At 43.7% G+C, this 21,452-nt stretch overlaps 1 protein-coding gene across 1 annotated transcript in view; it reads right to left on the bottom strand.

Moving 5' to 3' along the window:
• Positions 1 to 13,201: 13,201 nt before the first annotated feature.
• Positions 13,202 to 21,452, bottom strand: part of LPCAT4 (lysophosphatidylcholine acyltransferase 4) — a 36,626-nt gene continuing 28,375 nt past the window's right edge. Inside the window, exons 11-14 of the mRNA XM_056528406.1 lie at positions 19,032 to 19,173; positions 16,398 to 16,496; positions 15,905 to 16,055; positions 13,202 to 13,921 (exon numbers count right to left, since the gene is read on the bottom strand). Coding sequence (XP_056384381.1) covers positions 13,761 to 13,921; positions 15,905 to 16,055; positions 16,398 to 16,496; positions 19,032 to 19,173 — 553 coding nt within the window. The 3' untranslated portion in view covers positions 13,202 to 13,760. The remainder of the gene's footprint in view (positions 13,922 to 15,904; positions 16,056 to 16,397; positions 16,497 to 19,031; positions 19,174 to 21,452) is intronic.

The following is a 21,452-nucleotide window of genomic DNA, read 5'->3' as shown; positions in this document are numbered from 1 at the left end:
CCTGCCATGTATTAGAGTTCTACATTCCATAAATAAAAGGCCAGTTCAGTGTGTGTAAATAAAAATACACTATATACAATATATACCACTGAAAGTTATCAGCATTCATTATTACTATTTGTAGGCACAGGAGGGCATTAACCCCTTAAGGACCAAGCCCATTTTAACCTTAAAGGACAACTGTAGTGGTACACATTTACATATGCCCGTGCCTCAAAAATAAACAAAATAAACTTTAACATACCTTCCTACGAGCACCAGTTGGTCCGGCACAGGCCTCACGGTCCAGCGGTGCGAAGCTCATTCAACTTCCTGGGGACGGGGACGCCGCAGAGCCGTCGATGTATCACCGGCCCCAGCAATGTCCCGCCCCAGCCTGTGATAGGCTGAGCCCACTGTCATGTAAGGAGCTCTGGCCGGCTTCTTACATGACAGTGGGCTCAGCCTATCATAGGCCGGGGCGGGACATCGCTACGGCCAGTTATACGCAGACGGCTCTGCGGCGTATCCGTCCCCAGGAAGTGGAATGACGTCAGCACTGCCGGACTGTGAGGCCTGTGCCGGACCAACGGGGGCTCGTATGAAGGTATGTATGATTTTTGATTATCCGGCACAGGCATATATAAATGTGTACCACTGCAGTTGTCCTTTAAGGACCAGGCCAATTTTATTTTTGCGTTTTTGATTTTCCTCCTCGCCTTCTAAAATCCATAACTCCTTTATATTTCCATTAGAGATGAGCAAACTTACAGTAAATTCGATTCGTCACGAACTTCTCGGCTCGGCAGTTGATGACTTATCCTGCATGAATTAGTTCAGCTTTCAGGTGCTCTGGTGGGCTGGAAAAGGTGGATACAGTCCTAGGAAAGAGTCTACTAGGACTGTATCCACCTTTTCCAGCCCACGGGAGCACCTGAAAGCTGAACTAATTTATGCAGCATAAGTCATCAACTGCCGAGCCGAGAAGTTCGTGACGAATCAAATTTACTGTAAGTTCGCTCATCTCTAATTTCCATCTACAGACCAATATAAGGGCTTGTTTTTTGCGTGACCAATTGTACTTTGGAATGAAACCTCTCATTTTACCATAAAATGTACGGCGAACACCCAAAAAAAATTTTTAGGGAGGAGATTTAAATGAAAATCACAATTTTGCGCATTTTGGAGGGTTTTGTTTTCACACTATACACTTTACGGTAAAAATTATGTGTTCTTTATTCTGTGAGTCAATACCATTAAAACGATACCCATTGCTAGATACTTTTATATTTTTTAGAGATGAGCGAACTTACAGTAAATTTGATTCGTCACGAACTTCTCGGCTCGGCAGTTGCCTTTTCCTGCATAAATTAGTTCAGCTTTCAGGTGCTCCGGTGGGCTGGAAAAGGTGGATACAGTCATAGGAGACTCTTTCCTAGGACTGTATCCACCTTTTCCAGCCCACCGGAGCACCTGAAAGCTGAACTCATTTATGCAGGAAAAGTCATCAACTGCCGAGCCGAGAAGTTCGTGATGAATCGAATGTACTGTAAATTCGCTCATCTCTAATATTTTTGTACCGCTTAAAAAAAAAATCTAGAACTTTTTGTACAAAATCAGTAATCTAAAATCGCCCTATTTTGACCACCTATAACATTTTCATTTTTCCGTATATAGGGCGGTATGAGGGCTCATTTTTTTTGTACCATCATCTGTACTTTTTATCGATACCACATTTGCATATATAAAACTTTTAGATCATTTTTTATTTTATTTTTATAAAATGACAAAAAAGCTGCATTTGGACTTTTTTTTATTTTTTCCATTTACGCCATTCACCGTACGGGATAATTAACATATTTTGATAGTTCGGACATTTACGCACACGGCGATACCAAATAGGTTTATAATAAAAAAATATACGCTTTTTGGGGGTAAAATGGGAAAAACGGACAATTTTCATTTTTATTGGGGGGGAGGGGATTTTTCACTTTTTTTTACTTTTTATTTTTACACTTTCAACTTTTATTTTACACTTTTTATGCCCCCATGGGGGACTATCTGTAGCAATCATTTGATTGCTAATACTGTTCAGTGCTATGCATATGACATAGCACTGATCAGTATTACCGGTGATCTGCTCTGGTCTGCTCGATCTCAGACAAGAGCAGAAGACCCCGGGAGATAGCCGTAGCCAGGTGAGGGGACCTCCGGCCGCCAAACTGGATGATCGGATCGCTGCGGCAGCGCTGTGGGCGATCCGATCATCCATTTAAAGTACCACACTGCCGCAGATGCAGTGATCTGTATTGATCACGGCATCTGAGGGGTTAATGGCGGACATCCGTGCGATCGCGGATGTCTGCCATTACCGGCGGGTCTGGCTGCTACTAGCAGCCGGAACCTGCCATGTATGACATGAGCACCATTCCGATGCTCGCGGTCATACACAGGACGTAAATGTACGTCCTGGTGGGGGGAAGTCCCGCCAAACCAGGACGTACATTTACGTCCGTGGTCGTTAAGGGGTTAATAGTACATTGGGAAAAGGAGGACGTCATTACTATATGGGAGGAAAGGTGGGCATTATCACTATATGGGGCCACAGCAGGGTATTATTACTATATGGTGCAAAGGATGGCATCATTACTAAAAGGGGCACAGATTTAATAAACTGTTGATTTTCCCACAAGAACCAATCACAGCTCAGCTTTCACTTTACCAGAGCTAGTTAGCCGAGCTGTGATTGGTTCATTGAATCACTACTTTTTCTCTCACATAGTTTGATAAATCTCCCCTATTATTACTATATGGGGTACAGGAAGGCGTTACTACCATAGCATAGGAGGGCAAAGGAAGGCATTAACAGAAAGAAATCTGAATGTGTGGTCCCTGGTTGCAATATGAGCATTAAAAACGTATCCCCGATCTCCAGATCGTGGCTCAACCCTGCTGAATGTTCTGGCCCTCTCAGCGAATCACCGACTGCAATGGTGTCCTGCCTCAGCTGTTTATTGGCTGATTCACTGCTAAGATGAGTACGTCTCTGAAGGTGGGTGCCAGAGGGTTCATCGGGAAGTTTTTAATAGCTGGATAACCCCTTTAAAACTTCAATGTCTGTTCATTGAAGTGTCTGAGAAAAAAGTAGGTTCCTCCTAACTCAGCATCCCACCCTGGAGGGCCCATCACATCACATCCTTGTGAATTTCTATCCAAGAAACTTTCCTCAGAGGAATACAATTATGAAATCAGGGACAGAGAGCTGTTCCCGGCATGCCCAGATATATGCTGCTAAATGTTCTGCTCTTACCTAAAAGCCTAGTGAGAGGTGCTTTGTGTCTGAAAAACCTCAGACTACCTCTTCTACATATGTACAGTAATTCCAAAGCAGCTGGGAACTCTAGGGCCTGTCACGCAATTTGTGGTGGCCCATTCGATGAAAGGAAGCTATAGCCTATGTTGTGGTATGTCATATCTGTGGGCAGTACACCACATGTGGCTACCTCTCTACTACTCTACATATTAGACTTATTGCTGTACTTCACTCCAGAATGGCCTTAACACTTAAAGCGTACCGGTCATGGTGCAAAAAAACAAAACAAAAAAATAAATAAAAAAAAAAAGTTTTGTTACTCAGTACCTAATCCTGATCATGTACATATAATTTTTATGGGTCTAGGACCTATACATCCCTTACAAATAGCCATGTCCTTCTCTCTTCCCCCCCCCTCACTGTGACGACTCATCTGCTCTGAGTCTGGGAGGAGCCTGGCAGTCTGCAAATCACTGCTCAGTAGTGTATATCTATCTGTTCCTAGTAAAGCTGGATGCTAGTCAGCATAACTCTCACTATGTGTGTCATTCAGCTTTCACAGACTCCTGAATGTCTGATCAGCTTCTTTGTCATTCAGGAGTCAGAAAAAGCTTTGGCTGTTCAAGCATGCTGGGAGTTGTAGTTTTGCAGTGTTAGAGCAGTGTTGCCTTTAGCTGTTGCAAAACTACAACTCCCAGCAGGCCCACACATCCTTAGTCTGTAGTTTTACAAGAGCTGGAGGCACACAGCTGTAAAACAGAGTTTTACAAAGATTGTACCCCCAGCTGTTGTAAAACTACAACTCCCATCATGGGAGTTGTAGTTTAGGAACAGCTATAGGCTTCAGTGGTGCAATGGTGATCTCCTATACTGGATACCAACACACTTTACAGCTGGTATCCAGTATGCTGCAAATTACAGAGTAGTCTGTCTGCATAAAGACAGATGACCCCAAGTGGCTACTATTTTCATTTTTTTAAATAAATGTATATTTAAAAAAGTAATCTGATCAGTAGTATTACAAACTATAAAATGTTTTTCATAATGACAGTGCCTCTTTAAAAGGGGTTATCTGGGGATAGAAAACAGGTAATTTCTTCAAAAAATAGCACAACCTCTGTACTCAGGCTATGTGCGGTATTGAAGCTCAGTTGCATTGAAGTGAATGGAGCCAAGCTGTACTACCACACACAACCTGAGGACATGGGTGATACTGTTTTTAGAAGAAATTGGCTCTGTTTTCTCTAGATAACCCCTTTAACAGCAAAGAACACTGATTGGATACCAAGAAATTCTGGAGAATCTCTATCCTAGTCCAAATCAACCTGTGACACAAGACCCGCAGACTGTTTTCACCCTGGGATGATGGGGGGAATTTATCAAAACCTGTGTAGAGGAAGACTGGTGCAATTACCCATAGCAATCTGATCGCTTCTTTCATTCTTCAGATGCCTTAAAAAAAAAAAATGCCATCTGATCAGTTGCTATGGGCAACTGCTCCTCTCTTCCTCTATACAGGTTTTGATAAATCTTCCCCCTGGTTACTTTATCTCCCTATATTGCTGCTCATTGCGGGCTATATGGCTTGCAAAGTGTACATGCTGCTATATAGGTCTTATGTAGCATTTGTAACTTTTGGATTTTCTTTCTTTTTAGTAACAATTTGTATTAAAAGTTAAATTTAGAGAGGATATATTTAATCAGTGATAAAATATCATACCTGTGCCCAGAGTAAAACTCCTGAACACCTTCCAGTGGCTTTTCTGCAGCCAATACCCTTTGTGAGCACCCCCTGGACTTCTCAATGGATTTCATCTTGGACCGGTCTGCTTCTAAAGCTCATACAGTAATGTTCATGACAGAGGATTTCTTCTGGAATATGTGACACTGTGTGCCACTCAACAGGCTTCCTTTGGCTGCAGAGCTAGCCATGATGTTTTCTTGCCCAAGAACATAGGGGAAATGTATCAAAACCTGTGTAAAGAGTGGTACGGTTGCCCATAGCAACCAGATTGCTTTCATTTTTCACAGGCCTCTTTAACCCCTTAAGGAGCCAAGGCGTATGGGTATGCCCTGGCTTCTTGGTACTTAAGGACCCAGGACGTACCTGCATGCCCGTGGGAATTCCGGTCCCCACCGGAAATCATTCAGCAAGCATCCCGTGCAAACCCCTGAGGCCATCCCCGCATATTGCCGGTCAATTCAGACCGGCGATCTGCGGCTATTCTGGGTCATACAGGTCTCCAGTGATCCGGAAAATAAGGGGGATCGGGCTGTCCAAAACACTCCTGATCCCCCTGAAGGGATAGGAGTGAGGTAGTAGGGGTAAACTGTAGCCCTCCAGATGTTGCAAAACTACAACTCCCAGCATGCCCAGACAACTGTTTGAAAAGTGGTGGATAAAATCCAGGAAAACAGGAATTACCATACGGCGCTTTTACTCCTTGGACAGATGCAGGCAACAGTCCATATGACAGGTTAGTTCTTTATTGTGCAACTTCAAGTTTCGAGCTCGTGCTGAGCTCTTCGTCAGGCATATGATCAACAACATTAAAAACAGGTGATTTAAAAGCCCGGGGAAGGAACATCTTCCGGGTCACCAGGTCATTACAATCAATTAATTCAATTCAATACCATGTTTAAACTTAATAGAATTTCACAAATATCAATGTACATGTGAAACATAGGTTAAACTTGATTACATGTGTACGGCAGATCTTAAAAAAGGGGGCTTTAAAAACACTATATGGCGCTGCTACCTCCGTATGTTGCCCACGCCAGCCACCTCTGGATGAATGAATTCCAGAGCGAGGCTGGGTAAACAAACTAGAGTAACTAGCGAATGGAACATTACTCTAGTTTGTTTACCCAGCCTCGCTCTGGAATTCATTCATCCAGAGGTGGCTGGCGTGGGCAACATACGGAGGTAGCAGCGCCATATAGTGTTTTTAAAGCCCCCTTTTTTAAGATCTGCCGTACACATGTAATCAAGTTTAACCTATGTTTCACATGTACATTGATATTTGTGAAATTCTATTAAGTTTAAACATGGTATTGAATTGAATTAATTGATTGTAATGACCTGGTGACCCGGAAGATGTTCCTTCCCCGGGCTTCTAAATCACCTGTTTTTAATGTTATTGATCATATGCCTGACGAAGAGCTCAGCACGAGCTCGAAACTTGAAGTTGCACAATAAAGAACTAACCTGTCATATGGACTGTTGCCTACATCTGTCCAAGGAGTAAAAGCGCCGTATGGTAATTCCTGTTTTCCTGAATTTTATCCACCACTTTTCATTGCCCATCCAGCGACCGAGAGGAACCTGGAAAGGAAACCGTGGCTGCTGACCTCCATTTCTTCCTGCAAGTCTATATGCCTGCTGAGGTGTTGTGCTCTTAGCACAACACGATGTGCTAAGCCTTCAATTTTTGGCCACATTGAAGCCACTCTGCTATACCGTCCACACTAGGAGCGCACCTTGTTGTTTTTTGTCTTTTTCACATTCAGACAACTGTTTGGGCATGCTGGGATGTGTACTTTTGCAAGATTTAGAGAGGTACAGTTTGGAGATCACTGTGCTTTGGTCTCTAAACTGTGGCCCTCTAGATCTTGCAAAACTCCAGACAGCAGTTTGCTGACTGGGCATGCTGGGATTTGTAGTTTTGCAACATCTGGAGGGCCACACAGTTTGGAGATCACTGTGTGGTGGTTTCTAAACCGTGCAAAACTACAACTCCCAGCATGCACGAACAGCAGACAGCTGTCTCACCATTCTGGGAGTTGTAGTTGCGTACTTCCAGATGTTGCATTACTACATCTCCCAGCATGCCCTTCAGCGATCAGTACATGCTGGGAGTTGTAGTTTTGCAACAGCTAGAGGCACACTGGTTGGAAAATACTGAGTTAGGTAACAGAACCTAACTGAAGGTTTTCCAACCAGTGTGCCTCCAGCTGTTGCAAAAAAAACAACTCCCAGCATGCATGGTCGGCCAGTGCATGCTGGGAGTTGTTTTGCAACAGCTGGAGGTTTGCCCCTCATGTGAATGTACAGTGTTCACGTTTGAGCTGCGGCAAATTTTCCGCCGCAGCACAAACTCCTAGCGGGAAACTCACTGTAAATCCCCACCACTGCGAATGTTCCCTAAAAACACTACACTAACACAAAATAAAGGGTAAAACACTACATATACACCTCCTTACACTGTCCCCCCCCCCCCCCCCCCCAATAAAAATGAAAAACGTATCATACGACAGTGTTTCCAAAACGGAGCCTCCAGCTGTTGCAAAACAACAACTAGCATTTTCGGAAAGCCACTGACTGTCCAGGTATGCTGGGAGTTTAGCAACAGCTGGAGGCACCCTGTTTGGGAATCACTGGCATAGAATACGCCTATGCCATCCCTAATTTAGTCCTCAAATGCACATGGGGCTCTCCCTCACTTCAGAGCCCTGTCGTATTTGAAGGTAACAGTTTAGGGTCACATATGGGGTATCTCCGTACTCGGGACAAATTGCGTTACAAATTTTTTTTTCTCTCCTTTTATGGAAAGGTAAAGTTGGGGTCTACACCAGCCTGTTAGTGTAAAAAAAAAAAAAAAAATTTTACACTAACATGCTGGTGTTGCCCCATACTTTTTATTTTCACAAGAGGTAAAAGAAAAAAAAAGAAAAAGACCCCCAAAATTTGTAACGCAATTTCTCCTGAGTACAGAAATACCCCATATGTGGGCGTAAAATGCTGTGGACGGACAACAAGGCTCAAAAGTGAGAGCGCACCATGTACATTTGAGGCCTAAATTGGTGATTTGCACAGGGGTGACTGATATTACAGCGGCTCTGACATAAAAATAAAATACCCACTCGTGACCCCATTTTGGAAACTACACCCCTCACGGAACGTAACAAGGGGTATAGTGAGCCTTAAATAAAATGCTGGTGTTACCCTAAATTTTTCTTTTTCACAAGGGAAAATAGGAGAAAAAGCCCCCCAAAATTTGTAACCCCATTTCTTCTGAGTAAGAACATACCCCATATGTGGATGTAAAGTGCTCTTCGGGCGAACTACAATGCTCAGAAGAGAGGGAGCGCCATTGGGCTTTATGAGAGAAAATTTGTCCGGAATTGAAGGCCACGTGTGTTTACAAAGCCCCCATAGTGCCAGAACAGTGGATCCCCTCCACATGACCCCATTTTGGAAACCACACTTCTCACAGAATGTAATAAGGGGTGCAGTGAGAATTTAAGCCCCACAGGTGTCTGACAGATTTTTGGAACAGTGGTCCATGAAAATGAATAGTGTCATTTTTGATTTGCACAGCCCACTGTTCCAAAAATCTGTCAAACGCCAGTTGGGTGTAAATGCTCACTGCACCCCTTATTAAATTCTGTGAGGGGTGTAGTTTCCAAAATGGGGTCACATGTGGGGGGGTCCACTGTTCTGGCACCACGGGGGGCTTTGTAAATGCACATGGCCCCCGACTTCTATTCCAACCAAATTCTCTCTCCAAAAGCTCAATAGGGCTTATTGTCTTGTGAGCATTGTAGTTCGCCAACAGAGCACTTGACGTCCACACATGGGGTATTTCCATACTCAGAAGAAATGGAGTTACAAATTTTGGGGGGCATTTTCTCCTATTACCCTTTGTAAAAATTTAAAATTTGGGAGGGGAAAAAAAACCCCAGCATTTTAGTGAAAAAAATTTCATATACACATCCGTCGTCAAACACCTGTGGGGTGATAAGGCTCACTGGACCCCTTGTTACATTCCTTGAGGGATGTCGTTTCCAAAATAGCATGCCATGTATTTTTTTTTCTGTTCTGGCACCATAGGGGCTTCCTAAATGCCCCGCCCCCCCCCCCCCCCCCAAAAAAAACATTTCAGAAAAATTCACTCTCCAACATCCCATTCTCGCTCCTTCCCTTCTGAGCCCTCTAGTGCATCCACAGAGCACTTGACATACACATGAGATATTTCCTTACTCAAGAGAAATTGGGTTACAAGTTTTAGGGCGATTTCTCTCCTTTTACCCCTTGTAAAAATTCAATAACTGGTTGTACAAGAACATGAGAGTGTAAAAAATGAAGATTTTTAATTTTTTGTTTCACTTTGCTGCTATTCCTGTGAAACACCTAAAGGGTTAACAGTTACTGAATGTCATTTTGAATACTTTGAGGGGTGCAGTATTTTCTGCTGAACTTTGAAGCCCCCTGATGTCTTCCAAAAGTAAAAACATGTAAACTGTATGATGCCAATATAAAGTAGACATATTGTATATGTGAATTCATATATAATTTATTTGGTATGTCTATTTTCCTTACATGCAGAGAGCTTCAAAGTAAAAAAAAAATGCTAAATTTTCTAATTTTTCACCAAGGAATGTGCAAGCATCGATGGAAATTTACCACTAACATAAAGTAGAATATGTTATGAAAAAACAATCTTTGAATTAAAATGAAAAGTAAAAAGCATTCCTTGATACTTAAAGTGACAGTGGAAAAAATGGACTGGGTCCTTAAGGGGTTAAAAACAAAAAGGAATCTGATTGGTTGCTATGGGCAGCTGCAGAGGTATTGATAAATCTTCCCCATAGTGTTTGGGAGGGAACCAGTTTAAATCCAAATTCTGGCAAAAGTTGCGACAAAATGGCTGATAAACTGTTCTACTCCTTGGCCTTCTACCAACAAACTAATGGTGCATTCCAATCAGGCCTTGGAGTAACTTCTGCACTGCTTTACAACAGCCCACTAATGGTTGGACCCATTACCCTCAGTGGAGTTTGCCTACAACAATAATGTAAAATCATCCTCAGGCAAGTCTCCTTTACTGCCTAACTACGGTTTTGAACATTCTGGCATTAGAAAACCATCTCTATGAACGCTGTTCCGCATGGATATGGATCCAAGGATCACTACGTAGGTCCATACACTAGAAGCTCCAGGCAAAACGTAGGCAATTATTCCCTCCTATTCAGTTTGAAAAAGAATATGGTTCTCCACCCAAAGATTGAACCCAGCCAGAAACTGAGCCCTACAGTGTTAATCCAGTTGCCTATGAACAATAGGGATAGGAAAAACACTGGTGAACTGGTTGAGGTGCAGCTTTTTTTTAGCCTGTTTCTTGTCCCAATATGAGGTGGAGTCAACCTTCTGTGTTGCTTTCATGGAGGAAGATTGGAGAAGTAGAAAAAGTTTTAGTAAATTTCCCATGTGTGGTACAAACCCAACAGTCCCCCTGTGGACTGTGCCTTTGGTGTCCTGCTCCTGTCCCCGGTATGATCATCTTTTGGAGCTGCAGTGTGAGGCTGGGCTCACAACACATTTTTGAAATACAGTTTCAGTATCAGGTTTTGGATAAAAAACGGATTCCTCAAAACTGTACCAAACTGTATCAAAACAGGTGTACAAATTTTAACCCGTATACGGTTTGAAAAATGTCCGATTGCATCCGTTTAAGAAAAAAAAATATACGTTTTTAACTTTTCATTCAATTATGAATAAAGTTTCACTTGTTTGATTGAAATCCCAAGAAAAAAAACTGTGCAAAGTGAAAAAACCATATGGTGAAAACCGGATGGAACCGTACGCACATACGGTTCTGTATGGTTCCCATTGACTCCCACGTTTATAAAAAAAAAAAAAACAAAAAAAAAAAAAAACAAAAAAAAAAAAAAAACTTTTACGTACGTACACTTTTGGGTACGGCAAAAAACTGACTAAACCGTACCGGATGCAAAACGGACACAACCTGATGCATCTTTTGGCATATGGTTTTCAATGGAGAGTCAATGCATACGGTTTTCAATAGGGTTCTGTACGGTTTTCAAATTGAAAACGTATATGGGAACTGTACAGCAAAAACATGGTGTGAACCCAGCCTTACTGTTGTTCCCTGGAAGCCCCCAAGCCCAATGTGTCATACTGCATTAGTCCTGCACTTTAGAGTCTAATATTATGGACATACCACATAACCAAAGAATGATTCTATGTAGTAGTATACTTCCTTATGAAACCTATGGCCTTAGGGCAATATGCTATGTTCACATGTTGTGCTGATTTCAAACATGCCAAAGATTCTAACTGGTGGACCTGGAATATCTATGCATTATATAGAGGAGTATTTATTTGAACAGTTGCCACATAAAACTGCAATTTCTCTGCAGCAAAACATTTGGCAATACCATAACAGGGAAGGATCTGAAGGAGGAACTGGATGTGTGTTGATCAGGTTATATAGAAACATGTATTCTAAAGCATTCTGAAAGGCATGATGGCATCCCATGAAGTACAAGGTCTCCATTAAATGGTCTCCATCATGAAGAGCAAGCCCTCTAGCCATGTCACGTCCACCTGTAAGTAGTGGGTCCCTAACATCCCTAGCATAAAATGGCACAGCACTGAGTGACTACTACCACCGCCGCAACACCAGGGGTGGTGTGGTGGGGTTGGGGGGGGGGGGGGGAGCGGTATGGACGACCCACTGGCAGAGCAGCCCCAATGCCACTCAAACAAGTCCCTGGGTCACGCCTCCCCACAGACATGGCACAAGGGCAGCAATGGACGCCACACAGCACCGCACCAGTGTGAACAGATGTAAAAGCTCACTTACCATATGCTCCCAGGGAGGCTGCCAGGAAGAATAGGGTCTTATGCAGCTTCCTTCACAGAGCTCTTCCATCCTCACGTGCAGTAACTGAACCCTTCCTTTTCAATGCTGCAGCTGACATCAGAAGGCAGCAAGTAAAAGGCTTTACATAGAAATGTACTGAAATAGATAGTGTGTGCGCAAGTGTATGAAAACAGAGAAGTCAATTCTACAATGAAAGCCTAGATTAAGACTTAAGTGCATATCCTATGAGGTTTTAATGGCAAACTGAGAACCGTTCACCTGCACCCAATACACAGAGTTATAGTGCGGTGGAACCGGATTAAAATGAGATATAAAAACTTCTTTGGATTAGTGCCGCCGTTCATGAGATTAAAGTAGTATTTTGTTGCTAATATGAAAATGCTATCCCTTGCACAATGGAGGTGGGATCCAGAATACCCAGCTTTCCTGCCTCCAACCTCTCAGCATCCATATGTCTGCCCACATGGGTAAGGGGCTCTCTATGAATATATGAGGTGGGGAGGCATATAGAAGCAGAGGGGACAGAGGCAGGGAAGCTGGGTATTCCACATTGAGCAAAGGAGCCTAATACTTCTTGTATCTCCTGAACAGCGGCACTAATCAAAGTAAGTTATATCTCATTTTAATCTGGTTGACCTGCACTATAACACTGAATGTAGTGTTTAGTAGGGCTGGGCGGTATGACCAAATATGTGTATCACGGTATTTTTGTAATTTATGGCAGTTCCACGGTATTTCTACAGCGCTGGTGGTTCACATAGGATTAGTTCCCCAATGTGGGGACAGCGCAGTGCTGGGTTGATAATTCATTCCCAAGGGGGAGGAGCCCAACCAGTATTGCGGTACGGGAAAAATTCATATCGTGGAGCCCAAAAATGTCGGTATTCAGTATGAACCGGTATACCGCCCAGCCCTAGTGTTTAGTGCTGGTGAACTAGCACTGTCAATTTCCTTTTACTGTCCAGTGTTGCTCTCCTGTCCGTTCTGCAAAGTTCGGCGCAGGTACACCACTCTTCCGTGCAACAGTCCTAATAAAAAAAGGACTTGTACAAGGAACTCTGTGTGATGTATGATTTCATGTATGCTTTAATATAAAGAATATATTAATAGAGATAAAAGGTTATTAATGCGCAGGTCTCAAATAAGAAGGAAACCTTTTCATCTGAGAAGGTATCCTTGTTTTTCTGCCTCATCAATCTAAAAGTCAGCTACAAATCAAACAATACTTAATGTGTTATAAATGGCAATAACCACAATACACAAATTTTTTTTTTTTTTTTATGAAAAATAATTATATCATTCAGAAACATGACAATAGCAGTAATACATGGGGACCATCAGAGATAAAATGTTGAAATAAAGGTACAAATTTAAAATTCTTTGGGGGAAGGGAGGCTGTTTCCCTGAGAGCTGAGATATTTAGGATGCAAATGTCACCCCCACTCTGCACCCGCACCTATCCAGGCTACACACATGCAGAATATTGCTCCTTCAGCATAGCTTTACAATGTTCTGTCCTACACCATTTCAGTGCATGCCTTTCAAAAGAATGTTTCCTCCTAAAAAGCCAGGCTCCATGTTCCTGGTTCCTACACTCACTACACTTCCCATTAAATTGTTGCACCCAGCTTTCAGCTAAATGATTTAATGGAAATTCATGAGAATATCTTTCCCATTATGCACATAAGCACATCTTATTGCATGTTCTCTATCTTATGATAGAGCAGCTGGGCATGCTTATAGCAACCATAAAATTACCATAAAACCCCTCCCTTGTCAAGAAACCTTTGGAGTGAAACCCTCCCCACCTCCCCAACCCCCAATAAAACCCCCAACCCCTAATGTGACTTGGGCCTGTGCTCAGGATTATCCTTCCTGGCACAGTACCCATTCTGCTGGAAACGTGATGGCTTCTTACGGCCTGATGCTGGGGGGCGCAGATAGAACAAGAAGAGATGTCGATAACAAGGATGGCTTATAGCAAATCCCATAAATCCATCTGGAAAAAAAGAAAAACAACAAACATAAACACCTTTTAGGAATCCTCTAATAAAGTCCATTTAAAGGGCATATTTAAGTCTTAGTGTTAGGTATCCAAGAACTTCTGATTTGCTATATACATGATGCTGAAATTTGTTCCCCCAGTTTTTGAAGTGATGTTGCTGCAGGTAGACCTGAGTTTTTTTGGCATACATATAGGCAGATTACAGTGTAAATGGACAAGGTGCAGTGAAGATTTGCATAGTCCTTACATGCAGCCATGGTCCTTAGGCCATGTTCACATATATTACATAACCTGCATAACCACTAAAACATAGTATACATTCAGAATTGTAATGAATGTATTCATTTTAGACTAATATTCTGTTAATATGAAATAATAAATCTGGCACACGTACACATTTCCGGTTTGCGGAGATCTACCACATAAATAGATGTGATCATGGCCTCAGATCTAAGCCTGGGGAACTACATAGTTTAATATATAGGGTTAAAAACAAACTATTAAAATTTGTCAGAAGTTTTCACTAATGGTGGGGATCCATGTGCTGAGACCCCCTCCCATCAAACACTAAAACGTACAGGCTGAAGCCCTCATCTAAGCACTGTGCCTTTTAGTTTCTACTCTGCTGAGAAGTGTATGGATTTATTGAACCTGTACATGATACGCTCAGATCTTTGTATATAGCCTAGCAGTTCTGAGCAGAAACTAATGGGCACAGTGCTCAGCTAACTGCTTTTGCACCCCAATTTAAGGGGATGAGGGCTCTCACATGTCAGAAGCTTTTGTAAAAGATAGTTACCTTCAAATTATGAATGAATTAATTATCAAATAGCTGTGTAGGGCTGGACGGTATGACAAAATATGTGTATCACGGTATTTTTTTTTAACTTACGGCGGTTCCACGGTGTATATCGGTATTTTCTCACCCCCCCCCCCACCCAAATCATGTGACCCGCCAGCGCTGTTGTGTCCCCCCCAAACCCCCCCCAATCACGTGACCCGCGCGCGGTGTTCGGCTCCCCCCCCCCAAATCATCTGACCCGTCAGCACTGTTCTGCTCCCCCCAATTAATGATCAGCCCAGCGGGGTACTACTCACAGATGTCAAGCACTGCCCTCCTCCTCTTTGTTGGGGGCCTCCGGGCGCTGGAACTCACTGTACACCAGTGGTCTCCAACCTGCGGACCTCCAGTTGTTGCAAAACTACAACTCCCAGCATGCCCAGACAGCCGTTGGACAGCTGGAGGTCCGCAGGTTTGAGACCACTGCTGTACGCTGTATACCTATGCCCGGGCTGCAAAAGATACAGAAAATAAACTTAACTAACCCACCTCGGCCGCACGCATGGGACTGGAACGTGGACAGCCGTCAGCCTATCACCGGCCGGAGCGATGTCCCGCCCCGGCCAGTGATAGGCTGAGCCCACTGTCATGTAAGAAGCCGCTCCGGTCAGTGATAGGCTGACGGCTGTCCGGCGTTCCAGGGCGACGTAGGCAAGTTAAAAGTTTATTATCTTTTGCAGCCGGCATAGGGATACAGCGTCCAGCAGTGGTCTCAGCGTTGGCTGTCAAGGCATGCTGGGAATTGTAGTTTTGCAACATCTGGAGGTCCGCAGGTTGGAGACCACTGGCGTACAGTATAGAGTTCCAGCGCCGGTGTCGGCCCGCAACAAAGAGGAGGAGGGCAGTGCTTGACATCTGTGAGTAGTACCCCGCTGGGTGGGCTGATAATTAATTGGGGGGGAGCAGAACAGCGCAGGCGGGTCACATAGGATTAGTTCCCCGATGTGGGGACAGCGTTGCGCTAGGCTGATGATACATTCCCAAGGGGGAGGGGCCCAACTGGTATTGCGGTATGGGCTAAAATTCATATCGTGCAGCCCAAAAATGTCGGTATTCGGTATGAACCGGTATACCGCCCAGCCCTATAGCTGCATAAAATGTTTAGCAGTAGAAAATTCCAGCAACAAGCTTCTCACCTCGGGTAAGGCCCCTGGCCTCTTGTGGGCACAGCTCCGAATATACTTTGCCACTTTCTGCAGGAGGTGATCCCACCAGTGAACGAAGAATGGATGAAAACCCATCGGCAGAGAGTAAAAAGCAGCCATCAGCATCACAGGTAGAAAACAGCTGGAAGGGAATTAATAAAGACATAGTAGATGGAACCTCAAACAGATTACAGACACTCCAGGCAAGCTGTGGCATTTCCACTGCAGTGGCTTATACAGGAAAAATACTGCGTTACATGGTAGCCATTCTGATAAATTTCAATACAAGAACAGCTCAAGTCTGGGAACTGCTTGTGCATAGCAGCTCTCTTTTCTGGCTCAGAAGGCAGCCATGACAGGGGACCAACCTCTATGGTATATACTGTCCATATAGCCTTATAGAGCATACAGATAGGTCTTCATGCAGGTTCTATGGTACTCTAAAGCACAATAGTAAGAGCCCAAGAGAATGTCAACAACTTACATCAAAAGCCAGCTTTGCCAACTCCTCTGCAGAACGTGTGGCATCCTGAGCGGCTAGAACTAATGAGACTTCTCGAAAATCAATCATTCCACTAGCATCCTGTGGAGACAGAAAAATGTCATATCCTGAAATCTATTACTTTAGATAGTAGACTAAGACATACAGTCATGGCTGTAAATGTTGGCACCACTGAATTTTTTCAGGAAAATTAAGTATTTCTCACAGAAAAGGATTGCAGTAACATGTGTTTTGCTATACACATGTTTATTCCCTTTGTGTGTATTGGAACTAAAGCAAAAAAGGAGGGGAAAAAAAGCAAATTCGACACCAAACTCCGAAAATGGTCTGGACAAAATTATTGGCACCCTTTCAAAATTGTGGATAAATAAGATTGTTTCAAGCATTGTGATGCTCCTTTAAACTCACTTGGGGCAAGTAACAGGTGTGGGCAATATAAAAATCACACCTGAAAGCAGATAAAAAGGAGAGAAGTTCACTTAGTCTTTGTATTGTGTGTCTGTGTGCACCAGCTAAGCATGGACAACAGAAAGGAGAAGAGGACTGTCTGAGGACTCATCTACAAGTCCATCTCCAGAGATCTAGATTTGCCTTTGTCCACACTGCGCAACATTATCAAGAAGTTTACAACCCATGGCACTGTAGCTAATCTCGCTGGGCATGGACGGAAGAGAAAAATTGATGAAAAGGTATCAACGCAGGATAGTCCAGATGATGGATAAGCAGCCTCAAACAGGTTCCAAAGATATTCAAGCTGTCCTGCAGGCTCAGGGAGCATCAGTGTAAGTGCAAACTATCCGTTGTCATTTAAATGAAATGAAACGCTATGTCAGGAGACCCAGGAGGACCCCACTGCTGACACAGACATAAAAAAAGCAAGACTACATTTTGCCAAAATGAACTTCAGTAAGCCAAAATCCTTCTGGGAAAACCTCTTGTGGACAGATGAGACCAAGATAGAGCTTTTTGGTAAAGAACATCATTCTACTGTTTACCGAAAACGGAATAAGGCCTACAAAGAAAAGAACACAGTACCTACAGTGTAAATGGTGGAGGTTCAATGATGTTTTGGGGTTGTTTTGCTGCCTCTGGCACTGGGTGTCTCTGAATGTGTGCAAGGCATCATGAAATCTGAGGATTACCAACAGTTTTGGGTCGCACTGAACAGCCCAGTGTCAGAAAGCTGGGTTTACGTCGGAGATCTTGGGTCTTCCAGCAGGACAATGAGCCCAAACACACGTCAAAAAGCACCCAAAAATGGACCGCGACAAAGTGCTGGAGAGTTCTGAAGTCCAGATCTAAATCTCATTGAACACCTGTGGAGAGATCTCAAAATTTCTGTTGGGAAAAGGCACCTTCCAATAAGAGAGACCTGGAGCAGTTTGCAAAGGAAGAGTGGTCCAACATTCCGGCCGAGAGGTGTAAGAAGCTTATTGATGGTAATAGGAAGCGACTGATTTCAGTTATTTTTTCCAAAGAGTGTGCAATATTAAGGTAAGGGTGCCAATAATTTTGTCCAGCCCATTTTTGGGGTTTGGTGTGAGATTATGTCCAAATAGCTTTTTTCCTCCCTTTTTTTTTTGTTTAGTTCCGATACACACAAAGGGGATAAACATGTGTATAGCAAAACATGTGTTACTGCAATCCTTTTCTATGAGAAATACTTCATTTTCAGGGGTGCCAACATTTAAGACCATGATTGTATAGTGGAATATTCTATGACTGCTTTTGTGTACACTACATCTAATGTTATATATGTACTCCAGCAACTGTGAGGCGCCCCAAGCTGTTGATGATGTGCATCCGTACAGCAGCAGTAGAATCTGATTTTGCAATATTTAAAATTTTATCGTGCCATTGTGAGGCCCCAGTGGAACTTACACACTTACCTGTGTACGGAGACAGGGACCAGAAAGTAGAGATCAGTGGGAACAGGCACTGACAGAACAGCAGCGTCGGGAACCAGCAAGGTGAGTACTGCTTTATTGCATTTTCTTAACCTGGTCTTAAGGGGGGGGGGGGGAGGGGTTAAAGTAGTAGTCCGCGATGTTAAAAAATAAATAAATAAAACTGCTGCCTCTCCCCCAATGCCTCTGGTAACCCGCTGCGGCCTCTGCCGCGATCCTCTACCTGGTTGCCGGGTGAGTCATACTGCACTCAGCCAATCACAGGCCGCAGCGAAGTCCCGCCTTGGCCGGCGATAGGCTGAGCGGCAGTGTGACGTTTTTGTCCCAGGCACTGGTGGTCTTCCTGGTGCCAGGACCGAAAACGTCACACTGCTGCTCAGCCTATCGCGGGCCAAGGCGGGACTTCGCTGTGGCCGGTGATTGGCTGAGTGCAGTATGACTCACCGATAACCAGGAAGAGGATCGCGGAGAAGGCCGGAGCGAGTTACCGGAGGAACGGAGGCAGGTATGTATCCCTTTATTTTTTTTACTGCCAGCAGTCTGAAAGGCAATTTTCACATCCCGGAATACTTCTTTAAGCTGTTGCCCTAAATGTAATGTGAACAGTCATTTATATACCTAAATGTATAAAAATGCTCACGTCATCCAAGTAAGTAAGAGAAGCAGCCCATTTGTCTTCATAGTGCCCCTATGAACAACAATTCCTTACCTTATTAAAGTAGCTGAAAACTCTGGAAATGACATCAGTCTGTGTGAGTCCCAGCTTCTCAGCCAGCTCATCCAATCCCACACGTGAACAAACCCCCTCTAAGCAGAGATCAATTAGACCCTGTACACTGTCAAAGGAAAACCTGTGGAACAAGGGATCATACTGATCGTAAGTGCAGGACAGTATAGGAGCATAGTTCAATGTTTTCTGTATATACCCAGTCATTGGCATTTTTTCCCATAGACCTCAACTGTTTTTCGCTGCATTAGAATATAACACACACGTAAATGTTTGTTGTATTATTTTGTGGCGTTTTTCACATACTTTAACCCCTTAACAACGAGCGCCGTAAATGTACGTCCTGGTGACGTGGTACTTAACGCACCAGGACGTACATTTACGTCCTAAGCATAACCGCGGGCATCGGAGCGATGCCCAGATCATGTGCGGCAGGTCCCGGCTGCTGATTGCAGCCAGGGACCCGCCGGTAATGGCGGACACCCGTGATCCTGCGGATGTCCGCCATTAACTCCTCAGATGCCGTGATCAATACAGTGGTCCCTCAACATACGATGGTAATTCGTTCCAAACGAGCCATCGTTTGTCGAATCCATCGTATGTTGAGGGATTCGTGCAATGTAAAGTATATGAAGCTGTACTCCCTTCCCCGCCAATCGAGATGGTGTCCCCGCCGCTCCCGATGGTGATCCCGGGCCTCCGCTGGGCTCTCCTGGTCTTCTCCTGTCCTCCGCTGTCTTCTCCAGTCCTCTTCCGTCTTCCGCAAGACCTTACTGGGCCTGCGTAGCGACGTCATTACGCCGCTGCGTACACCATTCCTATTGGATGGCGTGCGCAGCAGCGTATTGACGTCATCGGAGAGGGCCGAGAAGACACCGGAAGACCAGCGCTGGACACGGAGCATCGTGGAGGGGTAAGTAATACTTACTTGCAGTAATACTTACTGCACCACATGGGGAACATTAAGCTGCTATCCGGCAGCAGCTTAAGCATTTGGCGCTGCCGGATAGCACTTAATGCGATGGCCCCGACATGAAAAAGCATTGTATGTCGATGCTGACATCGACATGCGATGGCCTCTGAGAGGCCATCGTATGTCGATTTCATCATATGTCGGGGCCATCGTAGGTCGGGGGGGGGGTCACTGTACAGATCACGGCATCTGCAGCATCGCGGTCACTTAAATGGATGATCACATCGCCCGCAACGCTGCCGCGTCGATCGGATCATCCAGCACGGCAGACAGAGGTCCCCTCACCTGGCTCCGCTGCCTTCCGGGAGTCTTCTGCTCTGTTCTGCCTTCCCGCAGACCAGAGCAGAAGATGACTGATAACCCTGATCAGTGCTGTGTCCTATACAGAGCACTGAACAGGATTAGCAATCGAGTGATTGCTATAAATAGTCCCCTATGGGTACTATTAAAAAGAGTAAAAATAAAAGTAAAAAAATAAAGTAAAAAAAAATTTGAAAAACCCCCTCCTCCAATAAAAACGTAAATTGGCCCATTTTCCCTATTTCACCCCCAAAAAGCATTAAAAAAATATTTTAAAAACACAAAGGGAGCCAGCACTGGATGACCACTGGGGATGTGCCTGTAATCCACCCGAGCGCCAAAGACGGGTACACTTCACATTCTCTCCAAAGGAAACAGCAGCAATCGCCAGGTCCAGTGTAGTAGCAAACTGATGTAAGCTGTTATTGATGCAATAAACATCAGTTTGCTACTACACTGGACCTGGCGATTGCTGCTGTTTCCTTTGGAGAGAAAAAAATATTTTATATACATATTTGGTATCACTGCGTGCGTAAATATCGGAACTATTAAAATAAAATGTTAATGGTACCGTTCGGTGAACGGCGTGAACGTAAAAAAAAAAAAAAAGTCCAAAATAGCTGCTTTTTTATAACATTTTATTCCCAAAAAAATTTATAAAAAAATGTATTAAAAGTTTTATATAAGCAAATATGGTATCAATTAAAAGTACATATCACGGCGCAAAAAATGAGCCCTCATACCGCCGCTTATACGGAAAAATGAAAAAGTTATGGGTCTTCAAAATAGGGGGATTTTAAACGTACTAATTTGGTTAAAAAGTTTGTGATTTTTTTTTTAAGCGCAACAGTAATAGAAAAGTAGGTTATCATGGGTATCATTTTAATCGTATTGACCCAAAGAATATATGTCATTTTTACCGTAAATTGTACGGCGTGAAAACGAAACCTTCCGAAATTAGCAAAATTGCGTTTTTCTTCTTAATTTCTCCACACATAGTATTTTTTTGGTTGCGCCATACATTTAATGGTAAAGTGAGTGATGGCATTACAACGGACAACTGGTCCCGCAAAAAAAAAGCCCTCATACTAGTCTGCGGATGAAAATCTAAAAGAGTTATGATTTTTTGA

This window comes from Hyla sarda, chromosome 1 (assembly GCF_029499605.1).
Source record: "Hyla sarda isolate aHylSar1 chromosome 1, aHylSar1.hap1, whole genome shotgun sequence".
NCBI lineage: Eukaryota > Metazoa > Chordata > Amphibia > Anura > Hylidae > Hyla > Hyla sarda.
The sequence above is the reverse complement of the archived record's forward strand: the minus strand, read 5'-3'. Positions and strand labels throughout refer to the sequence as shown.